Source organism: Chionomys nivalis, chromosome X, assembly GCF_950005125.1.
Source record: "Chionomys nivalis chromosome X, mChiNiv1.1, whole genome shotgun sequence".
Classification (NCBI taxonomy): Eukaryota; Metazoa; Chordata; class Mammalia; order Rodentia; family Cricetidae; genus Chionomys; species Chionomys nivalis.
In genome coordinates this window covers 38,217,836-38,245,483 of record NC_080112.1, presented here as the reverse complement: position 1 = coordinate 38,245,483, position 27,648 = coordinate 38,217,836, and the positions used below count along the sequence as shown (strand labels likewise).

Sequence of the window (27,648 nt, the reverse complement as noted above, 5' to 3'; positions counted from 1 at the left end):
CTCCCCAGTGCTTTTTCCATATTCTGAAATAAGACCCAAGTCCATCCATCCTCATGACTCAAGGATGATTGCTTTGTTGATGTGTCTCTATAAAAACACTACTCCTTCTTCCTTGTCTTTAATATATTCCTCATTAATAAAAGTTTTAAGTTTTCCCTGTTATAAAAGACACTAAGAAATCACCTCCTTAGTTTTCTCTTGCATGATAGTATAGTGTATCTGAAATCCAGAGCTGAAACAGTCTCCTGTTGGTTCCTCTAGGACTCTAGAAGATCTTGAGATGGGTTCCATAGAACCCAGAGCCTGTGAGATAACCCAGACCCAAAAATCTGAATATGGTATGTACTCACTCATTAGTGGATTCTAGCCATAAACAAAGGACATTGAGCCTGTAGTTCGTGATCCTAGAGAAGCTAAGTAATAAGGGGAACCCAAAGAAAAACATATATAGATCCTCCTGGAAATTGGAAGCAACAAGATCGCCAGGCAAAAGTTGGGAGCATGGAGATGGGGGCTGGAGGGAAGGAAAGAGGGGAAGAGAGAGGGGAGAAGGGGAAAGGTTGGGGAGAGCTTGGGGAAGTGGGATGATTGAGATGGAGGAAAGAAGGATATGGAGGCAGGGAAGGAGATACTTTAATTGAGGGAGCTGTTTTGGGGTTGGCAAGAGGCTTGGCTCTGGAGGGATTCCCAGGAGTCCACGGGAATGACCCCAGCTAGGACCCTGGGCAGTGAAGGAGAGGTTGCCTGAACTGCCCTTGTCCCTTAGTCAGACTAATGACGATCTTAAACATCACCATAGAACCTTTGTCTGGCGACGGATGGAGATAGAGACACCCATATCGGACCACTAGACTGAGCTCCCAAAGTCCAGTTGAAGAGCAGAAGGAGGGAGAATAAGATCAAGGAAGTCAGGACTGCGAGGGGTTGGTCCACCCACTGATTCAGTGTGCCTGAGCATAATGGGCGCCCACCAACTCCAGCTGGACTGCAACAGAATGAGCATGGGATCAAACTGGACCCTCTGAATGTGACTGACAATTGGGGCAGACTGAGGGGCCAATGATAATGGCACTGGGATTTGTCTCTACTGCATATACTGGCTTTTTGGGATCCTATTCTCTTTGGATGCATACCTTCCTAAGCCTGGATGTAGGGGGGAGAGGGCCTTGGACTTCCCACAGGGCAGGGTGCCTTGCCCTCTCTTAGGACTGGAAGGGGTGGGGGAGGGTGTGTGGGGAGCGGGTGGGAAGTGGGAGGAGGGGAGGAAGTGGAAATTTTTATTGGTATTATTTATAAAGTAATAAAAAATAAATTTTAAAAAGAACCCAGAGCCTGTCAAATGCACTTTCCCAAATCTCTTAGGCCACAGGTTCCCAGGAATGTGGGTCTGCAGGGGTGAGGGGGTAAGATCATTGTCAGGACTTTGTGGATTCTACCATCGTCTCTAAGACACAACATCATTAGGGTTCCTCCCTCCCTGAGTTTCCGTCCCTGACTCTCCCAGCACCCATGTTTACCAATGTCACTTTCTTCTCCTATCTCTTTCTTTGAGCACAGAATCTTACTACCCCTGATTTTGCACACATCTGCAACCTGGTATTTCCCAAAGATCATACCAATCTGAGTCTTCTTCACAGCTAGTCTAATCGTACCTACCTCTATAGTTCCTCAAAGGAGCCACCAACTCCACGATCTCTCCCAATCTCCACGGTGGTGGAAACGCATTTTTCTCTGCTCTGACTCCCTTTTATCCCGAATAGTTCTCAAGAAGGGTGACGGCTTTCCAGCTATCCCCCATCTCTGCAGTGGTATCTCCCTGCCGAGAGTGGGGTGTGGGGAAATGCAGGCAGGGGCTGTAGCCCTGGGCTCTAAAAGCTGTCATTCGTATGCCTTTATACAAAAGGCCTATTCTCGACGCCAAGTGTTCAAATTCCTCAAAAAATCTCATCTCTTTTAAACATTAAGAGGTAGATTTTTTTCCGCTGTCGGAATGGCAAAGGCTATAAAGATGTCCGCTCCCTTGAAAACATGGCTTATTGGCGCATCCATTTTTCCTGCCGGCAAGTTCGATCCTTGTTGTAATCAAAATATTTAGGACTGTCAGTGTTGAAGTCTTCAGGAAGGGCTACTGCGCGTGAGCAAATTTAGTGACTGACAGTAACCTAGGCGGGGTAAAAGACTAAAAAGTGACCGTCACAGGAAGTTATGACTGTTTTGGAAAAACCTTAGAGAGACTTTGCCAGCAAAAGAATTCAGAATTAAGATCGGAGAAGGGAGTGGAGAGCGGAGTTCACTCAGAGCGGAAGTGAGAGGGTTGGTACATTGACAGGCGGAGGGAGACCGGCGAATGAGGACTCCACAAAGACGCGAATTTAGCGGGTGAGTACTTGGGGAGGAGCTCAAAGATGAGTATTGAGAATCTGGGCAGGAGGCTGCAAGCAGAGTGATAGAGATTACGTTGAATGAGTGATAGGGTCTATGGAGGCTTTGATGGAGGCGGGCTGTGGAGTGAATGATGGGAATATTTGGGGTTTGTGATGATCAGGCTGTAGAATGAGTGGTAGTGTCAATAGTGTAAGTGATGTGGGGCTCTGTGGAATATATGATTGGGGATTTTAAGTTGACGTGTGGGAATCTGTGATAATACACAATTGCCTATGAGGTCCATCATAGAGCTGTGTTGTTGGGTTAGATAGGAATCCATGGGGGAAAACACATGTCCTTTCCCTTTTTACTCAGCAATGCCGTTACCATTTTGCTGCCTGGCATTTGTGGATTTCTGGTCTGGTGATTTGGTGAATTTTCAATCTGAGTATCCTTGCCATCTGAAGATCTTCTCCTTTTTAGGCCTTTGCCTTCTCTCCACCACAGTCAGTCATGACTGAGTTCTGGGTAAGTCCTTACTTGCTTCTGCCAGTTATCCTCTATCTATATTAGGATAGAAGCAATATTGTATGGTTTTAAAAGAGTATAGAATCTGCAACAAAATTGCCCTACCCAGATTTAGGAGTTTACCAATGCTATCTGTGCCATGGTTTCCTTAACTGTAAAATGGGAATGGTTAGGATGATAATGATATTACTTACCTTGTATGGTGATTGTGAAGGTCAGTTGTGTTAATGCATTTACAATAATCCCTTGATGCACACATAATAATCCTTATATATGAGTATAAGAATTAGCGTATTAATATTTATTCTATACAGTAGATATATATAAACCCAAAGTTTAAGGATATAAAACAAGACCAGCACAAGTGTGAAATATGTATCTGTGTGTGTATCATAGGATTTTATATATTTGTGTTAGGTACAGTTACTTTTCTGAGCTTTCTGTAAGCCACAACATAAAAGGGAACCAAACTTATTCACTTGCTTTGTCTCAACCTTACAGACAGTGAGTCACTTTCATAGATGTTTCAATTTTCTAATGTTAATCAGACAGTCCTCTGATGGGTCCTTTCAAGTCCCTATTAGAAAACTTATGATAAATACAGAGTTAATATTGTTCTGTTGTGACTTAAATTATCTTCCTGTCAACCAAAGGTGTCTTGCTAGAGAAAAACTGAAAGGAATGTGACTGTTCAGCCTACACAAACATGTTCTGGACCACATGTGAATAATATCTTGATAGTCAGGAAGATGATATAAGCCATATGTCCTTCAAATTATTTCCCAGTAGGTTTTTTGTTTTTATTATCTAAAGAAAACCTTGAGAAACCAATAGAATTGTCCTTTTACTTTTAATCTCAGAATTCATGACATTGCTGACCATTTTACCTTCTTCCCCTTCCGCCCTTACTTTACAAGTCGGCATTGTTTCATATTTGCACAAAAGTGAGATAAGAATGGCACTAAAAATTTAAACTGCTCTAGTGAGCATAGTCACACATAGTTATTATCACAATTTTCAGGAGGTTGGGGCAGGATGATCAAGAATTTGAGGGTATCCTAGTTTACCTAGTGAGTTCCAGGCCAATCCAAATTATGTAGCAAGATCATATCAAAATATGAAGATTTATTCAACCCCCCCCCATAGAGGGTGAGAGACAGACAGACAGACACGGGGAGGGGGTGCTGAGGGTGTAACACAGTGGTAGTTTGTCTAGCATACAGTGGGTCCTGGATTCAATCCTCAAGGACTTTGCAGTATAAAAGAGGAAATTAGGACTTGTATGTAGTTCATTTGACAGAGTACTAGCATGGTCAAGAGGACCTCTGGTCTTCTCTCAGGAAAATAATAATAAATAAAATAAAAGTAAATTAAAAATAAAAAGGAAAGTATCTCATGATGTCATATCACTAATCATTGCAGATCATTTGACTTTGGTTAACTTCTGCCCTCTGTACCTTATCTGCCTTATTTTCGCTTTCTATATGCACATATATTTCTAAACATAATAGTTAACATGCATTCCTCTTGTTAAAAGTTACTCTTTAAATAAAACTTTTGCAACTCTTTGTCTTCCCTCTGCATTGTAACATTGCCAGAGCAGTACAAAGTGAGCATTCCTAATCTGAAGATCTAAATTTTCCAAAGCTACAAAATATTCAAATTTATCCTTTGTGGACATGATGCCTCAAGTAGAAAATTCCACAACTGACCTTATGTGATGATGTGTCTTGGCCAAAAATTCAGGCATACTGAAAGTATTTTACAAAATTACCTTAAACAGTATGTATATGAACAAATGAATTTCATGTGTACATTTGGATCTCATCCCTAAAATATCTTATTATGTGAAGATATACAAATATTCAAAACATCCCAAATCTAAACTACTTCTTTGTCTCAAGCATTTTACATAAGGAGTACCCAGTCTGTAGTAGTAATGAGGATGGTAAAACACATGTTGCTAGCCGGGTGATGGTGGTGCATGCCTTTAATCCCAGCACTCAGGAGGCAGAGGCAAGAGGATCTCTGTGAGTTTGAGGCCAGCCTGTTCTACAAGAGCTAGTTCCATGACAGGCTCTAAAACTACGGTGAAACCCTGTCTCAAAAAAACAAACAAACAAAAAAATAAACACATGTTGCTGATGGTAATAGGAATGACAGCTTATACTATGCACTATATTAAAATACTTTCTATACATAGGCAGCTTTAATACTCATAATAGCACTATGAAATAGACAGTTATCATTCACATCTTCCATGTGAGGAACAGAGTAGATTAGCAAGTGACATAAATTTGCACAGCTGATCACTGGCACAGCTAGGATAAGATAGTTCCTACTAAATAAATACTTGTTTACAGATGCTTCGCATAAGGTTTTAGTTCTTTGTGGTTTTTAAAATCAGTGCAGAGGATGGAACACAAGGCCTCCTATGTGCTAGGCAAGTGCCCTACTACTGAGTTACACATCTAGCTAATTGAGATTTTATTTTGTTTTCTTTATTTTTTTTTGTTTTGAGACAGAGTTTCACACATGTAGACCAAGTTTGAATTTGGGATTATCCTGACTCAGCCTCCTGAGTGCTAAGATTATCGGGATATGTCACCAAAACCAGTTCACATAGGAATATTTTGAACAGCTGTATTTTTCTCTTGCATTCACACACCATGATTTATTGATGAACTTCATGTTGAAGGACCTCTGTGTAATTTCTTTTAGTATGGTGGTGATCTCTTGTGATGTGTTTTCAGAGAAGAGCATTTCTAAAGTGTCGGTTTAAAAAAGTGAGTGTGTTGTGAACTTGCACAGATATTGACAAACTGCTGTTTGAAATGTTAATACAAGTTGATAGCCTCTCTAATAATGAGTGAAAAGACCCTTATGAATACGCTTGTCATAGTTTTAAGATTTGCAATATGATAACTGGAAATATCTTATGTTTTGGTTTGTGTTTATCAATATGGTTTAACAACTTTAAGTTTTTCTCTTTTTATATTTCTCTTGTCATTTTTTTCACTTGCTGTTTTCATTTTCTGCTGGGGGTTTAAAATGCTTGTCTTCGTATTTTTAAACCTTTTGTGGAATATAACTTAGACAAAAAAATGAGAGAGATTTACTGAAATATAACTTAAGTATATAAAGTATACAGTTTTATAAATGTCTACAGATTAAAAACACTTATATAAGCAATACTTGAATCAAAAAGGAGGAAGAAATGACATGCCTTCCAGAAGCTTCCATGCCATTTCCAAACATTAGCTCTTGCTTTATAGTAACCACTTTCTTATTTCATCGTCATAATTTATTTTTTCTCTTCTTGTATTTCACATAAATGGAAACATACATATTATTATTATTTTGAACCTGACTTCTTTCATTTGTCATGATTTTTTTTGTGTGTGATGCTGGGACTGGAACCCAAGGTCTCACAAATGTTAGGTCAGCGCTTTTCCACTAAGCTATATCTCAGGCCCATCATGTTTTAGATATATATCCTTGTTATTTTAGGTATCAGTAATTTGTTCTATTTCTGTTATTGAGTACCATTATATGACATAAATACTTCACAGTTACTCTTCAAATCCATTGTTGATGGATGTTTCCATTTTGGCTACTATAAACAATATTTCTGTGAATAATTTGCTTATGTATTCGTGAACCTGTGTGCACATTTCCATTAGATAGATACCAAAGAGTGAAGTTGCAAATTCATAAGTTAGTTTTCAGTTTTAGCAATTCTACCAAACCATTTCCCAAAATGTCTGTACCATTTTACTCCTACCAGCAAGGTATGAAAATTTGTGTTGCTCCACATCACTGCCAACATTTAGGTTGTTAGTCTTAATTTTAACTGTTCCATTGGAAGATACTAGTATCTCAGTGTGGCTTAAATGTGTGTTTCTCTGATAACTAATGATCTTAAGCAACATTTTGAATGTTTATTGACTATTTGGACACTGTCTTTTGTAAAATATCCATTTAACATTTTAAATATTTCTCTTTTTCCTATTGTATTGTCTATATTTATCTCATTAGTTCTTAATAGGTTCTACAGTATGTGGGCCCTTAGCTTTGATTAGATATTACAAATCTTGAAGGAAGCTGTTGCAGTGATGACGTTGGAGCTTAGGGCCTATGCATGCTGGTCAAGAGTTCTACCACTGAGATACACCCCTAGTCCCTAACAATTTTTAAAATGGTAAAACAATATCTTCTCCTTGAGGAATATTTGGTTTATCATAAAGAATATTATCACTCAATTAGCCTGATCTGATCTCTCCTCTCTCTCTTTCTCCCTTTCTTTCTTTCTCTCTTACTCCCTCTCTCTCCTTCCCTCCTCCTCTCTCTCACACACAAACATATTATTTTCCATAAATACAGATAATTTTAATGTTTCAATTTTTAAAAGACTATTAAGTCAAATATTTACTAACATTTTGAGAGAAATGGTATCACTAATTTTTACCAAACTAATTGAATAAAAGCATGCAATTACAGGGATCAGTGTCATTCGAGGATGTGTCTGTGGACTTCACCCAGGAAGAGTGGAATCAACTGGATCCTGTTCAGAGAAGCCTATACAGAGATGTGATGCTAGAGAATTATAGCCATCTTGTCTCACTGGGTAAGGATGGCTTGTTGAGTAATTCACGGTGTCCCCAATTATGTGATTTTCTGTCTCTAAAGTATTTCTAAACTTTGGGTTCTACAGATTAAATTCTTATTTTCTCTTAAACAATATGTTAATTACCCATGTAAAACATACCCTTACTAAAATACACCTTACTAATTTTTTGAGATGAACGTCACACAATGTACCCTAGTCTTATATGATTTCCCACTACAGGGTATCCTATTACCAAACCAGAAGTGATTGCCTCTTTGGAACAAGGAACCCTTGATATCATAAAGAGAGAGATCCCGAGTTCAAGTTGCAAAGGTAAGAATAGAGATTTGAAAGATGGTGAGAGCAAGACCTTAGATGCTCTGGTGAAGGATTTACATTTTTAAAATCTCAAAAATACCTTCTTAAATGTTATATATACTGTTACTACTCATTCCAAATTCTTAGTTTACTAGGTTTGTCTCATGGTAAACTTTGAATGAGCTGTTTAGAAACTGGACCCCATTCTGGTTTATTCATTTTGCTTTTTTCATCCACTTAAATCATCTCCAGCCTTTCTGAAAGGATCTTTGCAATCTAGATGTCCCTGACCCCAAACCTGGATTTACTGTCTTTCTAGTATCACTTTTCCTATTCATGGCTCTCCGAACCTGTTTTTAGTTTCCCCAGTTTTAAACTAACAGTTATACTACTTAAATTTATTGCTATTTTCTGTTCCAATGTCTGTTGGATCATCTTGGGTTTTCTTCCCCCAATCTCTGAGTATAAGAGAGATACATGGTTAGACTCTCTTTGTAAGCAGTACATAGACTTAGAAGAAATTAAAAATCAACACCATCAGAAGCCTGCTTCTGATTAGGGGTGTTTACAGAGTCTGGTTTATTATTCTTCTTTTTAGAAGTTGGGCAAGCTGAAGACTACCTGGCGTGGCATCAGGAAAACCAAAATATACACTTGGACCAGGCTATATCCATTATTGAGAAAAATGTGACTGAAGAAAGAAGTTATGAATATGATGAATTTGTTAGCCCACTTCCTCAGAACACATGGGTAGTTTCTTCAGGACCCACACCCTATATGAATAACTCATTTGGGAAAAGTATTAATTATAGTTTAAGTTTACTCAATCCTAGTAGTCTGAGTTTTACAACTCAGGAATGTTATGAATGCAATAGATGTAGGAAATTATTAATTCCTGGCAAACATGAGATAAATGATGGAATGAAATCCCATGACCATAATATGTATGGTAAAGATCAAATTTATAACTTTGTTCAGCATGACTTGACTCAACTTGGAGCCAGAAACTATGAGTGTCCTGAATGTAGAATAATCCCCAGGCCGAGTTCATTCCTTATTGTTCATCAGATCAGTCACTTAGAAGAAAAGCCTTATGAATGGGCAGGATGCAGAGAAGCATTCAACAACACAACACACCTCAGACTACATCAAAAAATGCACACAGGAGACAAGCTCTTTGAGTGTAGTGAATGTGGCAAATCCTTCAGAGAGGAATCAACACTGCATATACATCAAAGAACACATACAGGTGAAAAACCATATGTATGCACTGAGTGTGGCAGTGCATTCCAAGAAAAGACAAATCTCATTATACATCGGAGAACTCACAAAGGAGAAAAACCCTATAAATGTACAGATTGTGAGAAAACCTTCAACCAAAAGGCACATCTAAATGTACATCAGAGGACACACACAGGAGAAAAACCTTTTGAATGTGCTGATTGTGGCAAATACTTCAGAGAGAAATCAACACTGAATATACATCAAAGAACCCATACAGGAGAGAAACCATATGTATGCAATGAATGTGGCAAAGCCTTCAGAGAAAAGACAAAACTCATTATACATCAGAGAACTCACACAGGAGAAAAACCCTATGAATGTTCAGAATGTGGGAGAGCCTTCAACCAAAAAGCACACCTCAGTGTGCATCAGAGAACACACACAGGAGAGAAACCGTTTGAATGCAATGAATGTGGCAAAGCTTTCAGAGAAAAATCAACACTGCGTAGACATCAAAGAATTCATACAGGAGAAAAACCTTATGTGTGTTCAGAATGTGGAAGAGCCTTTACCCTTAAGCTGAGCCTTAGTGCTCATCAGAGAATTCATACAGGGGAAAAAACAGATGGATGTACTGTATGTGGAAAAGTCTTCTCCAGAAAATCATACCTCATGTTACATCAGAAAGCTCATACAAGAGAAAAATTGGAAAAATCATATGAATGTAACGAATGTGATAAAGCATTCTTCCAGAAATCCTATCTCATTATTCATCAGAGAGTTCACAAAGGGGAAAAACCCTATGAGTGTAATATATGTGGGAAATCTTTCTCCCAAAAATCATACCTCATTATTCATCAAAGAACCCATACAGGAGAGAAACCCTATCAATGTGATAAGTGTAGCAAAGCATTCAGAGAGAAATCCAGACTCACTGTGCATCAGAAAACTCACACAGGAGAGAAACTCTATGACAGCTCTGAATTGGAAAGAAACTTTGCAGAGGTCAAAGTTCATCATGGATTAGAGAATTTACAGATAAGAGAAAACAAAGAAGTGAAAATGGAAAATCTGTCATAGGAAAATCAAAAATAAATAAAAACAAAAGTGTAAATGGTGATAGGAAGTTGTGCTGTAGCTAGGGTGCTTTTCTGGGGATATGTCAGTTGAACTTAAAATTCAGCACCAGCCATTTTTGGGCAAAGGTTATTTTCAGTAAAAGGAACAGGAATATCCTCTTTCTTAAAGTGAAAACCTTGGCCTTTGTACTTTTGCCTTGTATATCTATTGAATGATCATTTCCCATCAAAGACGTTGCTCAGTGAGGAAATCATTAGAAATCTTGAATGTATGAAAGCTGTCAGTTGGAAGACAAACCTCATCATAAATGTGGACATAAGTATCAATGGAAATTCAATTAATTAATTTCAATAATCAGTATTTCCTCAGAAGTGAAGGGAAGTATATATGTTTCCAAATTTAATATCAATTTTAAGTTAAAAATTTAAATATTGTCATTAAAGGAACAACAATTAAAGAAAATATTATAAAATTCCATATTATAATAGTCAGAACAATGTAAAGAAGATACAACTAGAGTATCACATTCTAGTTTTAAGCAGTAATAACAGTTAATAATGCCAATATTTCTACCCTAGCCTGATCTGGGAAGACTATAAGCTTCCAAGCAGGACTATAAACTGCCTAGTAGGCTTTAGAAGACCTATTTAATATACAAATTCATCAGTTTATTTCTGCTTTTTTTGATAAATGCCTACCACATTCAGAAATCTATCAATGCCCAGAATGATGTCACCCTTTAAGTACCCCCATGGAGTTGTGAAAGTTGGTTATCTATACTAATTGGGGCAAATAAAGGGGAATTGCAGTTGACCTTAAGGAAGGGATTTTGAAACTCTCCTTGCTTTGAAATGACAACTAGCAGTTTTTAATGATCATCCCTGTATATTTTTGATGAACATTGAAAGCAAGGCTTTGCATAGCTGAATAGCCACCCCCCACCCCCCCACCGTGGACTACAAAGCACATGACCAACTACTTCATGAGAATAGCTACTTCCAATGGGACTGCCCAGGGAAATGAAAGCAAGTGGCAAGTTCTTAACAGCTTTCAATATACAGCCTGAAACCCAGGTTCTGTAAAATGAAATTATTACTTTGTGCTTCCATTGAATTTCTTGCCTAAATTCCAAATTTGTCATTTGAAACTTTGGATTTTGATTATGAAAAAAGTAATGGGAGGTTGGGGCTTAGAATGGTAGTATGTGGGCACATGTGGAAAATGTGAATATTTTAAATTCTCGGTTCACACTGTGTAAGCTATATTTAATTTCATTCTCCCCTGAAGAATAATGTTAAATAAGGTAAATGAGATAAATTTTTTAAATAAAGACCCTCTAGTGATCTCATCTGAAAATTATGCCTTTTAATGTAAAACATCTTTCATATCCTTGCAACCAGCCCCTCTATCCAAATCTGTAACTGACTTTTTTTTGAGGCAGGGCCTCACTATGTAGGCCATGCTGACCATTATGCTTGTCATCTTCCTACCTTTGAAACTTGAGTGCTGATAGTACAAGCATGTACTACCACATGCAGATCTTTAATAGAATTTTTTATCTAAGCACTATATGTGTTTTCTAAACATCAGTTTGTTGAATCCTTCAAATGAACCCCATAAGTTATTGTTTTTGTTATCCTCCTCATTTTTCAGATTTGGAAAAACAGGCAGAGAAAAATTCAGTGACTCTTTAAAGGAAGCACAACCAGTAAGTGGTAAATAAGATATTTAAACCAAAGAGAATCCATGTTCTTGATTACTATACCATTGTTCCACACCCCAAAGTGATCTTGTATCTCCAGATTAGAGCTATGAAGTTATGGAGGAAAAGAATGAATAAGAGTACTATCAGGCACTAGAAAACATGAAGAAAATCAAAGCATGTGACAGGCAGTAGATCTTGCATTATTTATAGATGCCATTTTTATTAAATCCACAAAAGAAAAAAATGGGATCTCTATCCTTATGAAATCTGAGTCACCACTCAGTATTGCTTAAGTCAGTTTTCAGATGCACATCACATCCCTTGAACCATTCAGATGTATCATGACCAGCACAGTGCCGGCTCCAAGAATCCCTGGGAAACAAAAAGAGGAAGGGAAAATGAAGTGGACAAGTTGATGAAGCAGTAGCATCATTACTTGCGGCTGTCCAAAATCCAGACCATCCCCCATGAACTTACCAGGCTTTCATACTCTTATGTAAGGTTACAACCCGCTTGGCACACATGATGTCATCCAGAATGTGGCGGTTGAGGAGGTCTGATGGAGGGAGGGAAGAATAGGGTGACCTGGTGCACTAGGGACATAGTAAAGTATTTGAGGGCCCTAAGGTTTCTGGATTTCTTAGGGCCTAAATAACCTTATCTATGATGTTGGCAAATTGTAGATGACTTTCATTTTTTGATAGGTAGTCATAAACTGCTTCACCTGCCATGTTGACTAGTGTTATACAATCTTAACTCATGTTGAATGATCTCGTTTGACTTTGACTATCATGTTAACTGGTTATGAATAACCCCAACCACCACAATGAGGCACCTCTATTTCATAAGGACCAAAGTTTCCTGTTCCCCAAATATCAAGAAAATTTCAGCTTGCATTTTAAATGAGGTTGGGGAGGTAATGGGTATTTGCATTATTTCTGATATAAACAGTCTCTTGGTATGGACTGGTTAAAGATTCAGGAAGCATCCTCTATCAACCCAGATAATTTCTTCCTTTTCTATTATTTTTCTGCCTCAGCAAAACATTAAGATTTAAAAGACATTCCTGCCAAATGTGGCAGTACATGCCTTGAATCCTAGTATTCAGGAGGCAGAGGCAGGAGAATCTCTGAGCTTGAGGCCAGCCTAGAGACAGACTCTATCTCAAAACAAACAAAACCAAGAACAAAAGACATTGCTTTCTGTGTATGACATGAGGCCAGATAGGGCTTCTGTGTACCCCCAGGGATGCCTTACCATTACAATTCAAGTGGCAGAGGTTCTGGGTGGGTGTGACACCATTGTTACACCACCAGGCGGAGTTCAGCTGGAAAATGCCATATTCACTGCTACCATCTGGATTGTGGTCCACAAAGGAGGTGTCAAAGCCACTTTCATAGTGTGCCACGCACATCCCTGGGACAGAGGGAGAGTAGTTAGGGAGTAGGCATACACATAAGAATAAGAAAGGCTAAGAGAAGAGGGGAGAATACAAATATATTTGTCATCTTAGTTGTGAAGCTGGTGGTCTTAGATTGGTTGTGGATTATTGATCTGGTGACTATCATTGATGCTTTGGTTATAGATTGTTGATTCTGGTGACCTATCATTGATGCTGGTGGTGAATGGTGATAGTTGTGATGATATTAATGGTAATGATGGTGTTAATGGTAGATACAAAGATTGTAAAAACAATGATGGTGACAACTTTACAATTAAATTAAACTAATCACCAAACGATGAAAAATTACAAAGGGGGCATGGGTCTGAGGGAAGTGGGTAAATTGGAGTATGGATAAGACTTGGGGCAATGGAAATCTTACAGTCTCCAATAGAGTAGCCTCCAAAGCCATTGAGTCCAGCCTTCGCCAGCTTCCTTGCTAGCTCGCAGCGTTCATAAATCTTGGCATCCACAGTAGCAACCATCAGTGTGGCCAAGATCACTATCACGGTACTCCAGGTCTGCATGATACCCAAAAGCCCTTCTATCTGATTCCTTGCCTTAGACTCCTCCTGTGATCATCAAAAATTGGAACATTCTGGAACTCTGGGCTCTATGAGCACCAGTCTGAACTATAGATTCTAGAATACAGAAGCTAGAGGGGTGGGGACTGACTATACCACTTTCCCTAATGCCAACTTTTTGAGATACCAAGAGACATAAGAGGAAAATCAAACATTAACATATATGCAAAAATAAAGGGAGATAAAGACAGGGAGAAACTCTGAAACGTCAGAAAGATACAGGGAGAGAAGGATTAGGTATATACAAAAGATGTGCAGAACTTGGGTACTTGTTCTCAGAGTAGACCCACATTTCTCTACATTCTTTAATACTACTGTACCTTGTCCTAGCCTTGCTAATCCTCCTTTGACATATGGCTACCTCCTTTTCTACTCACTCTGATACTTGGTACCCCTATTACCCCCTCTGCTGAGTGGTTAGTTCTGTCTTCTACACTGTGTTTACTGTTACCCCTGGTTCCTTATGCTCTACAGAACATGACCATCATGCCCTCCCTTTACGGCTCATTACATTTATTTACTCCATAGTCTCAGTGTGTTTGTACTGCTATAGCAGGATACCCAAGACTATGTAATTCATTAATAACAGAAATACATTTCTTCATAGTCCTGGAGGCCAGTAAGTCCAAGATTCCAATGATGGCATCTGATGAGTGCCTTCTTGCCTTATTCTCACATGGTGGAAGGCAAAAGGACAAGAGAGAGAATCCATTTCTGCAAAGTCTTTTGGTAGATATCTTAGATTTACTAGTGTTATGATGAAGCACTATGACCAATAAAACTTGGGGAACAAAGGGTTTATTTTTTATCACAGTTCCATTTAATAGTTCATCATCAAAAATAGGACAGGAACTCAAACAGGGTAGGATACTGGAGGCAGAAGATGATACAGAGGGCATGGAGGGGCACTGCTTATTGACTTGCTCCCATGGCTTGTTCAGCCTGCATTTTTATAGAATCCAGGACCACCAACCCAGTGATGGCACCACACACAATGGGTTGGGCCCTTCCCCATCAATCACTAATTAAGAAAACGCCTTACAGGCATACAGGGTTCATGTAAGTTCAATCCTATGAAGGCAATTTCTTAATTGATGCTTCCTCCTCTCAGATGACTTTGACTTGTGCCAAGTTGGCATAAAACTATACAGCACACTACCCACATTAATTTATTCATGAAGGTAAATCCCTCATGGCCTAAACACCTCTCCAAGTTTCCCATCATCCAAGGCATTGAGGATTATATTTCTGTGTTGGCGGAAACCACTCATTCGTTCCCCAGCCACTCAGACCTGAAATAAACACACAGAAACTATATTACTTGCAATATGTTTGGCCAATAGCTTAAGCATCTTTCTAGCTAGCTCTTATATCTAAATTGACCCATTTCTATTAATCTGTGTATTACCACATGGCTGTGGCTTACCAGGCAAAGTTCCAGCATTTGTCTCCTCCATCAGCTACATGTCTTCCCATTGATTCTGCCTCCTTTTCCCAACATTCAGTTGAGATTTTTCGCCTAGCTCTATTCTGCTAAGCCACTGGCTGACACAATTTTATTCATTAACCAATAAAAGCAACACATATACTGAAGGAATTCCCATACCATTTCCTTTTTTCTGTCTAAATGAATAGGAAGATTTTAACTTTAACATAGTAAAACTACATATAACAAAACAGGTATCAAGTAAGAATTACAGTTACAATATTTCTATTTATTTTATCTTTTATCATAACTAAGAAAAACTATAACTATCTATGTTTTCAACTCCATAAAACACTCCAGAAAGATATAATATTACCTAAGTAAACAGGAAATGCATTGTAAGCAACTTACAAAACTCTAGAATTGACAGAGACATCTCAACGTCTGGTCAGTCACCCAAAGTTCCTCTGTATTGTTAGAGCATCCATCTTAAGCCTATAGGCTCATAGTATCCAGCAGACTTTTCTGCAAAGCAGGAAATTTGAAGATCTGTTTTGCCTAGTAATGGCAAAATTCATCAGTTGCTTTTTACTGAGTCATGAAAATTTTCTGGCAGTTCTTTCATAAACCAGAAACCCCAAAGGACCGTCTCACATTTAGGCAAGTTCAGCAGTCATTTTTCTATGGGTCCTGCATGTCCAGTTCATGCAGCATACCATCAAGCAGTCCAGACAAGAACAGTTTCTTGCCCAAATGACTAACAAACTCCCTAAGGAGCCACGTCCATGCCCATCATCCTCTTGAAGTAGATTGGTGCTGCCAGGAGCAGATGTGTCTCATTGTCATGAAAAGTCTTAAGTTCTTAAAACATTTTAAATGCCATATTACATAGGTCTTTGAAAGGCTTGAAGATTATATAACTGAAATATATCTCTATATATCTAGAACACCTAACTAACATGACTACAAGCTTGACTATTATAGATGGTTATCTATTAACCTGTATTTCTCAATTATACATTACATTTTTTAATTTTTATTTTTCCATTCAATTATTTACACTTCTTTCCTCCCAATTCCCTCCCACTCCCCCACACCCCCTCCTCCCTCTCCTACCCTACTTGAGAGAGGGCAGGGAACCCTGCCCTGTGGGAAGTCCAAGGCCCTCCCCTCCTACATCCAGGCCTAGGGAGCTGTGCATCCATATAGGCTAGGGTCCCAAAAAAAACAGAATATGACATAAAAACAAGTCCCAGTGCCTTTATCAGTGGCTTCTCAGTGGCTTCTTTATCAATGGCTTCTCAGAATTATTCAGAGAACTGTAACTTTTCCCATTCTTCTGCCTCTTCTCCAAGCATGTGTTTCTTTGATCTCTTCCCACCCCCAGCTTTTTGGGCTTCTTTAGAGAAAAATATTTTCTCTAAAGCCTCTCTTCCAACCTTCCTACAATGTGACTGCTAGTCTGCCACATTACTGACCTCCAAGCTAGCTTTAAACAGCCTTTTCTGGGAAAAAAAACAAGTGTTTGTGTGTTTGATTTTCCTTAAATAATGATCAAAAATTCACTTAGCACCTCCATGTAGCAGATATTGTTCTACGTCCTCTACAGTTATCTACTTATTTGTCACCACCACATTAATGAAACAGATGTTGCTATCCCTATTTTATAGATGAGGAAACAGCACAGAGAAATTAAGAGCTGTACCATATGTCAAACAGCTAGCTGGAGTGCTTTTGCTCTACCCAGATAGAAATCTTGGATAGGATGAAAAGACCATTAGAACCACTGCTAATTAAATGATGTGAATGAAAGAAGATATGTCAGGCTGGTCCCAGAGTGAAGTGAATGTTACTGTGCTAGGAAAGGTTCTAAGCACATTTATATGCATATGGAATATTATATACATGTAGATATGATAAAAACTCATTATTACAACTATTCTATACTAATTTATAAGTGTCCTGCTATACTTAGACCTACTAATAAAAGTTAAAACTAATAATGTACAAAAAAATAGGGAAATTTTGAGTGGGTGAAAAGAATCTCTTCAAATGCTATTCTTTGGAAGATTTTGTTTACTTCATTGTTTAGCAGGAATAGACAGATGGCGGTGGAAGCAGGTGGTACCCTTTAGTGGTATAGTCTTTGTGTAGGCTTTTGGTATATGAACCTTTAGCTCTACAAGTATTTGCACTCATCACAGCCATTTGCTTTAGACAATCATAGTCTTGCCTCTTAGCACCAATCATAGCTATTGTGGCTTGTGTTTGAACCAATTACAGACTTGCCTCTTTAACACCACTCATAGCAAACCCTCTGCTAGGCCAATTGGGGAAATGTTCCACTTCAAGTTGTAGGGTGTTTTGAGTTCTCCAAGTTTTGTGGTAGCAAAAGCTATAGAACAAACCATCTCAAGCAAGCCTGTTTGAAGTTGTGCCACAACCTGTTGCAGCCGCCAGCTGACTTGCCACCAAGCAGAGGTAAAGTAAATTTTTTTTCAAAGACCAGTGATTGAAAATCTTCTAGCCTGCCCATTATTTCTGTCTGGTAAAGGGCTCCCAGCCAGCTGATGGGTAATTCTAAGATGAGATGGTTTTCTTTGAACTGTCCAGCACCATTTAAAAAGAGTAGTTTATTGAGTACACTGCAAGGGAGACGTGAAGTGGGCAGTAAGTAACTGCTTGCAGCTTTATATGAATTTTAAGCTCAATATACAATGTTAGATTTCTTCACCTCTCTTAAGGTACCCCATGATGTCCAGAATAAAATATGAAAGCCCTGTCCCTGGTTGAGAAAGTCCTACACCATGTAGTCAATGCCCACACCTCCTCCCCATTCCCAATGACAGACTGCTTTCTCTGAAGAGGCAGAGGCATTGTCAGCCACCACTTAATACACTATCATACTCTACTCAGTGTGTGTTTGTGGCCCCATGTAGCTGTTAATTTTTCAGCTTATTGTCTACAGACTCCTATGGTTCTTTGTATGCTAGAATGCAAACTCACAATTCTAGATGGAGCCAGGGGTTTTCCCCTAAACTCCTACTCTAGCGTGTAAAGCATTCTGCCCGCATTGTCTTCCTGATAATTACATCTGCCACCCCGTGGCTGTTCTCTGAATTCACCACAGGAAATTGCTCCTTGTTAGATATTTTTCTTAATTTCTCCACCCTATCACAAAAAGAAATGGTGCCTGGCGTCTTAGAAATGCTAATCTCTGCATAATAAACATCAGCTCTGCCACACCGCCGAGGGAGGGTCGAAGAGACAAAGAGAGAAAGACGTTTTTTTTTTTTTCCCTTCAGTTTTACGTCACCGACACTGTCCCCACACTGCGCCTGCGTTGGGGCTGGGCGCCTTTGAGGCGCCATGTTGACTATTGGCGGATGTTGTCTCAAAGGCATTACTGAGCATGCGTATAACAAGCTGCAGTCCCTGTTTAGGCGACTGGGACAGCTAATAGGTCCGAGGCAGAAGTGTTTTTCAGGACTGTTCTCCTAAAGATCTTCTCAACATCCCGCAGAAAATCTGGTTGAGTAAGGTCGAGGGTCTAGCACCTGGGGTCGCGAGCTGAATGGTGGGGAGTTCTAAGGGATGAATGAAGGGAGGTTCGTGAGTGGCACTGATGTGAGCGACTGGGATGTGGAATGATGGGGTCTTGAAACAGCAGTGAATCAGGGTCTATGGACTCAATAGGGGACAAAGTTATGAGGCTAGTTAGGTAAATCTTATTAAACTTTGGCTTTTACACATTTTACAGCACAGCTATATCCCTTCTTTAGACGCGCCCCCATGTCTCCATCCGCCAGTGTGGGAATTGCAGGGAAGGATGCTGGATCCGCATCTAAAGACTTCCTTGTAGCCTGAGGTAGTCGACCCCAGTGAGGTGAGGGAGAAGAATAAAAGCATCTATAAAACCTTAGTAGGCTTTGACTAGTTTGAGGTCTGAGAGGGATAGACAGGGACTAAAGTTTGTGAATAATAGGTACTTTTTAGGGTCTAATAAAGTAACATTTGGGTTATAAGTTAATTGGAAAATAGAGGGGATTATGTCTTACTTAATAGTTAAATTTTTGTACATTTAAGATGTATTCCCGCGATTTTATAAACCTTTTCCACTTAGAAAATTAATTCATCTTAAAATATTTTCTATAACATTTTCTGAACTTTAACTTGAGCTTTGTATACCACAAAACATATAGATAATAAGCGTACATTTCCACACATTATTTTAGCAACTGTGTAGCATTTCATCCTGAATTTCTATTTATTATGATATTGTAAGTTATATAGATATGATTTCTTATGTTTGGCATTAATAAATTCAATTCTGTGTATCTCTGTGGTATAGTACTGACTTAGCATGCACAGGGCCTAGTACTAGGTTCTGTCCTCAGTACTACAAGGAAACACACACATATGCCTTTTTGCTCATATGACATTGAAAATATATAGGTTATTATTAAAACTTATAATTACTGGACATGGTGATGCACCCCTTTAATTCTAGTATTCGGGATGCAGAGGCAGACAGATCTCTAAGTTCAAGGCCAGTGCCAGGACTATGTAAAGAGACCCTATCCTTTGAAAAACAACTTAAAATTGCCCATACTCTTCCAGAGAGTGACCTTCTCATGTGAGGGGATTTCTGGGCAGATGATTGTAAGTGCTATAAATCTAATTGTCTACTCTTATATTCTACTCTGCTCATTCCAGCTCAACTTTCATATATCTGGTTTCCCAAGAAAAGCAGAAAATGGCCAAATTCCAGGTAAGTATGTTGTTTATCTGTTCCTATATTTTTTCATAGTCATGATTAGTTATATATGAATCAATACCACAAACTGGAAAACTATAAATTACTGGGATAAGAGAAAATGAAAAAAAAATCCAATTAAGGACAAGTTAGATTATTGATGCATTGAGTATTTATTTATTTTTTTTAATTAAAATTTCCACCTGCTCCCCGTTTCCCATTTCTCTCCCCTCCTCCCAAATATTCCCCACTCCCCCCAGTCCCCTCCCCCTATCCCCACTCCTCTTCTCCTTCCCCCACACCATTCCCCCTCCCTCTCGATACTGGAGAGCAGTCCAAATTCTCTGCCCTGCGGGAAGACGAAGGTCTTCTATCTATGTCCAGGAAGGTGAGCGTCTAAACAGGCTAAGCACCCACAAAGCCAGTTCATGTATTAGGATCGAAACCTAATGCCATTGTCCTTGGCTTCTCATCAGCCTTCATTGTCCGCCATGCTCAGAGAGTCCAGTTTCAACCCATGCTTATTCAGTCCCAGACCAGCTGGCCTTGGTGGGCTCACAATAAATCAGTTCCACTGTCACAGTGGGCGGGTGCATCCCTCGTGGTCCTGATTTCCTTGCTCATGTTCTCCCTCCTTCTGCTCCTCATTTGGATCTTAAGAGCTCAGACGGTTGCTCCAAATTGAGTCTCTGTCTCTACCTCGATCCATCGCCAGATGAAGGTTCTAAGGTGATATGTAAGATATTTATCAGTATAGGATAGGGTCATTTCAGGTTCCCTCTCCTCAGTTGCCCAAGGTACCAGCTGGGGACATCTCCCTGGACACCTGCGAACCCCTATAGAGTCAAGTTTCTTTCCAACCCTAAGATGGGTCCCTTAGTTAGGATATATACTTCGCTGCTCCCGTATCCTCCCTTCCTATATCCCAACCATCCCAATCCCCCGAGCTCCTCCCAACCTCCCCTTCTCATGTTTCTCATCCCATTTCCCCTTTGCCCCTTGCCACCTCCCCCGCAAGTTCCCAGTTATTGCCCTGCAATCTTGTCGACTTCCCCTCTCCAGGCAGATGACTATATGATTTTCTTTGGGTTCACTGTCTTATTTAGCTTCTCTAGGATCACAAATTATAAGCTCAATGTCCTTTATTTATGGCTAGAATCCGATTATGAGTGAGTACATCCCATGTTCCTCTTTTTGGGACTGGGATACCTCACTCAGGATAGTGTTTTCTATTTCCATCCATTTGCACGCAATATTCGAGAAGTCATTGTTTTTTACCGCTGAGTAGTACTCTAATATGTATATATTCCACACTTTCTTCATCCATTCCTCCATTGAAGGGCATCTAGGTTGTTTCCAGGTTTTGGCTATTACAAACAATGCTGCTATGAACATAGTTGAAGAGATACTTTTGTCATTTGATGGGGCATCTCTTGGGTATATTCCCAATAGTGGTATTACTGGATCCTGGGGTAGGTTGATCCCAAATTTCCTGAGAAATCGCCACACTGATTTCCAAAGTGGTTGCACAAGTTTGCATTCCCACCAGCAATGAATGAGTGTGCCCCTTTCTCCACAACCTCTCCAGCAAAGGCTATCATTGGTGTTTTTGATTTTAGCCATTCTGACAGGTGTAAGATGATATCTCAAAGTTGTTTTAATTTGCATTTCCCTTATCGCTAAGGAGGTTGAGCATGACTTTAAGTGTCTTTTGGCCATTTGAATTTCTTCTGTTGAGAATTCTCTGTTCAGTTCAGTGCCCCATTTTTTTATTGGGTTCATTAGCATTTTAAAGTCTAGTTTCTTGAGTTCTTTATATATTTTGGAGATCAGACCTTTGTCTGTTGCAGGGTTGGTGAAGATCTTCTCCCAGTCAGTGGGTTGCCTTTTTGTCTTAGTGACAGTGTCCTTTGCTTTACAGAAGCTACTCAGTTTCAGGAGGTCCCATTTATTCAATGTTGTCCTTAATGTCTGTGCTGCTGGGGATAAACGTAGGAAGTGATCTCCTGTACCCATATGTTGTAGAGTACTTCCCACTTTTTCTTCTATCAGGTTCAGTGTGTTCAGACTAATATTGAGGTCTTTAATCCATTTGGACTTGAGTTTTGTGCATGGTGATAGATATGGATCTAATTTCATTCTTCTACACGTTGACAACCAGTTCTGCCAGCACCATTTGTTGAAGATGCTCTCTTTTTTCCATTGAATACTTTTAGCTCCTTTATCAAAAATTAGGTGTTCATATGTTTGTGGGTTAAAATCAGGGTCTTCTACTCGGTTCCATTGATCGACTTCTCTGTTTTTATGCCAATACCAAGCTGTTTTCAATACTGAGGCTCTGTAATAGAGTTTGAGGTCAGGGATGGTAATGCCTCCAGACCATCCTTTATTATATAAGATTGTTTTGGCTATCCTGGGTTTTTTGTTTCTCCATATAAAGTTGCTTATTGTCCTCTCAAGATCTGTGAAGAATTTTGATGGGATTTTAATGGGGATTGCATTGAATCTATAAATTGCCCTTGGTAGAATTGCCATTTTTACTATGTTGATCCTCCCAATCCAAGAGCAAGGGAGATCCTTCCATTTTCTGGTATCCTCCTCAATTTCTTTCTTCATAGACTTAAAGTTCTTGTCAAATAGATCCTTTACTTCCTTGGTTAGAGTTACCCCAAGATATTTTATGCTATTTGTGGCTATCGTGAAGGGTGATGCTTCTCTGATTTCCATCTCTGCTTCCTTATCCTTTGTGTATAGGAGGGCAACTGATTTTTTGGAATTGATCTTGTATCCTGCAACGCTACTAAAGGTGTTTATCAGCTGAAGGAGTTCTTTGCTGGAGTTTTTGGGGTCGCTTATGTACACTATCATATCGTCTGCAAATAATGAAAGTTTAACTTCTTCCTTTCCAATTTGAATCCCTTTGATCCCCTTATGTTGTCTTATTGCTATTGCTAGAATTTCAAGCACTATATTAAAGAGGTATGGAGAGAGTGGACAACCTTGTCGTGTTCCTGATTTTAGTGGAATAGCTTTGAGTTTCTCTCCATTTAATTTGATGTTAGCTGACGGCTTGCTATAAATAGCTTTTATTATACTTAGGAATGACCCTTGTATTCCTAATCTCTCTAAGACCTTTATCATAAAGGGATGTTGAATTTTGTCAAATGCTTTTTCCGCATCTAATGAAATGATCATGTGGTTTTTTTCTTTCAGTTTATTTATATGATGGATTACATTGATAGATTTCCGTATGTTGAACCAGCCTTGCATCTCTGGGATGAAGCCTACTTGATCATAATGGATAATTTTTCTAATGTGTTCTTGGATTCGGTTTGCCAGTATTTTATTGAGTATTTTTGCGTCGATGTTCATGAGTGAGATTGGCCTGTAGTTCTCTTTCTTGGTTGTGTCTTTGTGTGGTTTTGGTATCAGAGTAACTTCAGCTTCATAAAAAGAATTTGGCAATGACTTCTCTGTTTCAATATTGTGAAATACATTAAGGAGTAAAGGTATTAGGTCTTCTTGGAAGTTCTGGTAGAATTCTGCATTGAAGCCGTCTGGACCTGGGCTTTTTTTGGTGGGGAGGTTTTTTATAACAACTTCTAATTCTTCGCGACTAACAGGTCTATTTAGATTGTTCACCTGGTCCTGGTTTAACTTTGGTATATGGTACTTATCTAAAAAAGTGTCCATTTCTTTTACATTTTCCAATTTTGTGGCATACAGGTTTTTGTAGTAAGATCTAATGATTCTCTGAATTTCCTCTGTGTCTGTGGTTATGTCTCCCTTTTCGTTTCTGATTTTGTTAATTTGCGTATTCTCTCTCCGCCGTTTGATTAGTTTAGATAGGGGTTTATCAATCTTATTGATTTTCTCCAAGAACCAGCTTTTTGTTTCATTGATTCTTTGGATAGTTTTCTGTGTTTCTATTTTGTTGATTTCAGCCCTCAATTTGATTATTTCGAGTCTTCTACTTCTCCTAGGTGAGTCTGCTTCTTTTTTTTCTAAAGCTTTCAGGTGGGCTATTAAGTCTCCAATGTGTGCTTTCTCCGTTTTCTTTAAGTGGGCACTTAATGCTATGAACTTTCCTCTTAGCACTGCTTTCATAGTGTCCCATAGGTTTGAGTATGTTGAGTCTTCGTTTTCATTGAATTCAAGAAAGACTTTAATTTCTTTCTTTATTTCTTCCTTGATCCAGGTGTGGTTCAGTAGTTGATTGTCCAGTTTCCATGAGTTCGTAGGCTTTCTGGGGATAGCATTGTTGTTGAATTCTAACTTTAATCCATGGTGAACTGATAAGACACAGGTGGTTACCGATATTTTTTTGTAACTGTGTAAGTTTGCTTTGTTACCGAGTATGTGGTCTATTTTCGAGAAGGTTCCATGAGCTGCAGAGAAGAAGGTATATTCTTTCTTATTTGAGTGGAATATTCTATAGATGTCTGTTAAGTCCATTTGATTCATTACCTCCCTTAATCCTCTTATTTCTCTGTTAGGTTTCTGTCTGATTGACCTGTCCATTGGTGAGAGAGGAGTGTTGAAATCTCCTACTATTAGTGTGTGTGGTTTGATGACTGCCTTGAGTTTTAGTAACGTTTCTTTTACATAAGTGGGTGCTTTTATATTAGGGGCATATATATTCAGGATTGAGACTTCATCCTGGTGAATTGTTCCTGTTATGAGTAAAAAAATGTCCCTCTCCATCTCTTTTGATTGATTTTAGTTTGAAGTCAACTTTCTTAGAAATTAGTATGGCCACACCTGCCTGTTTCTTAGGTCCGTTTGCTTGATAAACCTTTTCCCAGCCCTTTACTCTGAGTAGATGTCTGTCTTTGTGGTTGAGGTGTGTTTCTTGTAAGCAACAGAATGTTGGATCCTGTTTTCGAATCCAATCTCTTAGCCTGTGCCTCTTTATAGGTGAGTTGAGTCCATTGATATTAAGTGATATTAATGACCAGTGGTTGTTAACTCCGGTCATTTTTCCTTTCTCTCTTTCTTTCTTTTGGTAGTAGAGTTTGTGTGTTTCCCTTCTTCAAGTTGTACTGGTGAAGGGTCATTAGATGTCTGAGTTATTGTGGGCATTGTTGGACTCCTTGGTTTGTGATTTTCCTTCTATTACTTTCTGTAGGGCTGGATTTGTGGCTACGTATTGTTTAAATTTGTTTTTATCCTGGAAAATTTTGTTTTCTCCATTTATAGTGAACGAAAGCTTGGCTGGGTACAGTAGTCTGGGCTTGCATCCATGGTCTCTTAGTTTCTGCAGCACATCTATCCAGGACCTTCTGGCTTTCATGGTTTCCATAGAGAAATCAGGAGTAAGTCTGATAGGTTTACCTTTATAGGTAACTTGACCTTTTTCCTTTGCAGCTCTTAATATTCTTTCTTTATTCTGTATGTTTTGTGTTTTGATTATTATATGACGAGGAGATGTTTTTTTTTGATCCAGTCGATTCGGTGTTCTGTATGCTTCTTGGACCTTCAAAGGAATATCTTTCTTAAGGTTGGGAAAGTTTTCTTCTATAATTTTATTAAATATATTTTCTGGACCATTGAGCTGTACTTCTTCTCCTTCTTCTATCCCTATTATTCTTAGGTTTGGTCTTTTTATTGTGTCCCAGATTTCCTGAATGTTTTGTGATGAGAATTTGTTGGTTATGCTGTTTTCTTTGATCAGAGAGTTTATTTTCTCTATGGTATCTTCAGTGTCTGAGATTCTTTCTTCTATCTCTTGTAATCTGTTGGTGGTACTTGTCTCTGTAGTTCCTGTTCGTTTATCCAAATTTTCCATCTCCATCCTTCCCTCGGTTTGTGTTTTCTTTATTACTTCCACTTCATTCTTCAAGTCTTGAACTGTTTCCCTTACCTGTTTGATTACTTTTTCTTGTTTCTCTTGGTTTTCTTGGGTATCTTTGAGATATTTATTCATTTCCTCTACCTTTTTGTTTGTAATCTCTAATTGATTATGGCAGTTTTTCACCTCTTGTTTAAGGTCCTCTATTATTTTCATATAATTCACTTTTGAGTCGAATTCTTCTAATTCTTCTGGATTAGGGTGTAGACTTCTCATTTCGGTATTCCTGGATCCTGGTGATGTCACGTTGCCTTTCAAGTTGTTGGGGGAATTCTTGCATTGGCGCCTGCCCTTTTTTTCCTTCAAATGGAGCCAGGAGAGGCCTGGTGTCTTGGATCAGTCTTTGCTGTGACTAACTCTCTGGGTGTATCTCCTCAGTGTAGGGGCAGGAACCGTTCCCTTGCAGATGAACTCCTCAACACCAAAACAGGGATGCCTGGTATTCCAATGACCCGCGGAAAGAAGGCCGAATGCAAGGTGTAGGGCGGGGTCGAGTAGAACACAGGCAACACTGCAGTACAAGCTGGAGGTGCCTGCGCTCCCTTTCGGGGGGGGGGGGGTTACTGAGGCCTGCCCGCTAAGCAGGCACTCACTGCTCTGGTTGGGTAGCCTTAGTGTAGGGGGGTTTGTGCTCTCTACTGGGACAGTCCACCCCAGGATAGCACACACTCACCCCTCCAGATGGGACTTCTCAGCACCTGCACAGGGACTCCTGGTAGCCCCGATGAACCGGGGGCCAAGGGAAATGGGGGGCAGGCAGAGCCGGTCCAGGAGAGCACAGCGGACACTGCAGCCCCAGCGGCAGGGGCCCGCGTTCCCTGGCGGGGACCTTGAGGCCTGCCCTCAAGTCAGGCACTCACTGCTCTGGGTTGGTAGCCTTAGTGAAAGGGCAGGAAACTGTTCTACAGCAAAGGACCTTGCAGACAAGGCAGGCTTGGGGGTGGGGGCGAGTGTGTAGGAAAGAAAGCCCTGCAGCAGGTGCTGGGGGAGGGGCGTTTGTGCTCTCTACTGGGACAGTCCACCCCAGGATAGCACACACTCACCCCTCCAGATGGGACTTCTCAGCACCTACAGAGGGACTCCTGGTAGCCCCGATGAGCCAGGGGCCAAGGGAAATGGGGGGCAGGCAGAGCCGGTCCAGGAGAGCACAGCGGACACTGCAGCCCCAGCAGCAGGAGCCTGCGTTCCCTGGCGGGGACCTTGAGGCCTGCCCTCTAGTCAGGCTCTCACTGCTCTGGGTTGGGCAGGAAACTGTCCACAGCAAAGGACCTTGCAGACAAGGCAGGCTTGGGGGTGGGGGTGGGGGCGCGAGTGTATGGAAGAAAGCCCTGCAGCAGGAGCTGGGGGAGGGGCGTTTGTGCTCTCTACCGGGACAGTCCGCCCCAGGATAGCACACACTCACCCATCCAGATGGGACTTCTCAGCACCTAAGGAGGGACTCCTGGTAGCCCCAATGAGCCAAGGGCCAAGGGAAAAAATTGCATTGAGTATTTAAAGGTAACAGATACAGATGCTCCTTAACTTATAATGATTTTATGTCCTGGAGTTATGTCAACTCAAAATTAAAAATTTATTTAATACCCTTATCCCACTTAACATCATGGCAACATGGAATACAGTGGTATGTATAGGTTGTTTCCTAGTGATCACATTGCTTACTGGGAGCTGTTGCTCAGTGCTGCTGCGTCACATCTCATGAGAGAGTAGAGTATTGCTTATCTTTAACTCCAAGTACAGTTTCTGTTTAATGAATACTATTTTT

General features: G+C 39.8%; 3 protein-coding genes across 8 annotated transcripts in view; 2 read left to right on the top strand and 1 right to left on the bottom strand.

Moving 5' to 3' along the window:
• Positions 1-2,091: 2,091 nt before the first annotated feature.
• LOC130867971 (zinc finger protein 84-like) lies at positions 2,092-11,292 on the top strand. 3 transcript variants are annotated; one of them, XM_057760197.1, is made up of 5 exons: positions 2,092-2,379; positions 2,848-2,892; positions 7,393-7,519; positions 7,742-7,834; positions 8,418-11,292. In XM_057760197.1, the coding sequence occupies exons 2-5, from the start codon at positions 2,878-2,880 to the stop codon at positions 10,121-10,123; spliced, it is 1,941 nt and encodes a 646-aa protein (XP_057616180.1). In that variant the 5' UTR covers positions 2,092-2,379; positions 2,848-2,877; the 3' UTR covers positions 10,124-11,292. The 3 variants fall into 3 exon arrangements, with proteins under 3 accessions (XP_057616180.1, XP_057616179.1, XP_057616181.1); XM_057760196.1 differs by having other exon boundaries at positions 2,740-2,892; XM_057760198.1 differs by having other exon boundaries at positions 2,740-2,892; positions 7,380-7,519.
• The window catches only part of LOC130867972 (zinc finger protein 182), a 94,757-nt gene continuing 74,883 nt past the window's right edge, over positions 7,775-27,648 (top strand). For 2 of the 4 annotated variants that reach the window (XM_057760202.1, XM_057760199.1), the window contains exons 1-2: positions 19,053-19,165; positions 19,996-20,050. In XM_057760202.1, coding sequence (XP_057616185.1) covers positions 20,036-20,050 — 15 coding nt within the window. In that variant the 5' untranslated portion in view covers positions 19,053-19,165; positions 19,996-20,035. Of the gene's footprint in view, positions 7,835-11,776; positions 11,832-18,716; positions 18,816-19,052; positions 19,166-19,995; positions 20,051-27,648 lie in introns of those variants that run through there. The other 2 variants (XM_057760201.1, XM_057760200.1) reach the window with 2 other exon arrangements.
• Positions 12,101-13,796, bottom strand: Spaca5 (sperm acrosome associated 5). Its single transcript, XM_057760214.1, has 4 exons — positions 13,652-13,796; positions 13,086-13,244; positions 12,306-12,384; positions 12,101-12,200 (listed from the first exon to the last, which is right to left on the bottom strand). Exons 1-4 carry the CDS (start codon positions 13,794-13,796, stop codon positions 12,101-12,103), a joined length of 483 nt encoding a protein of 160 aa, XP_057616197.1.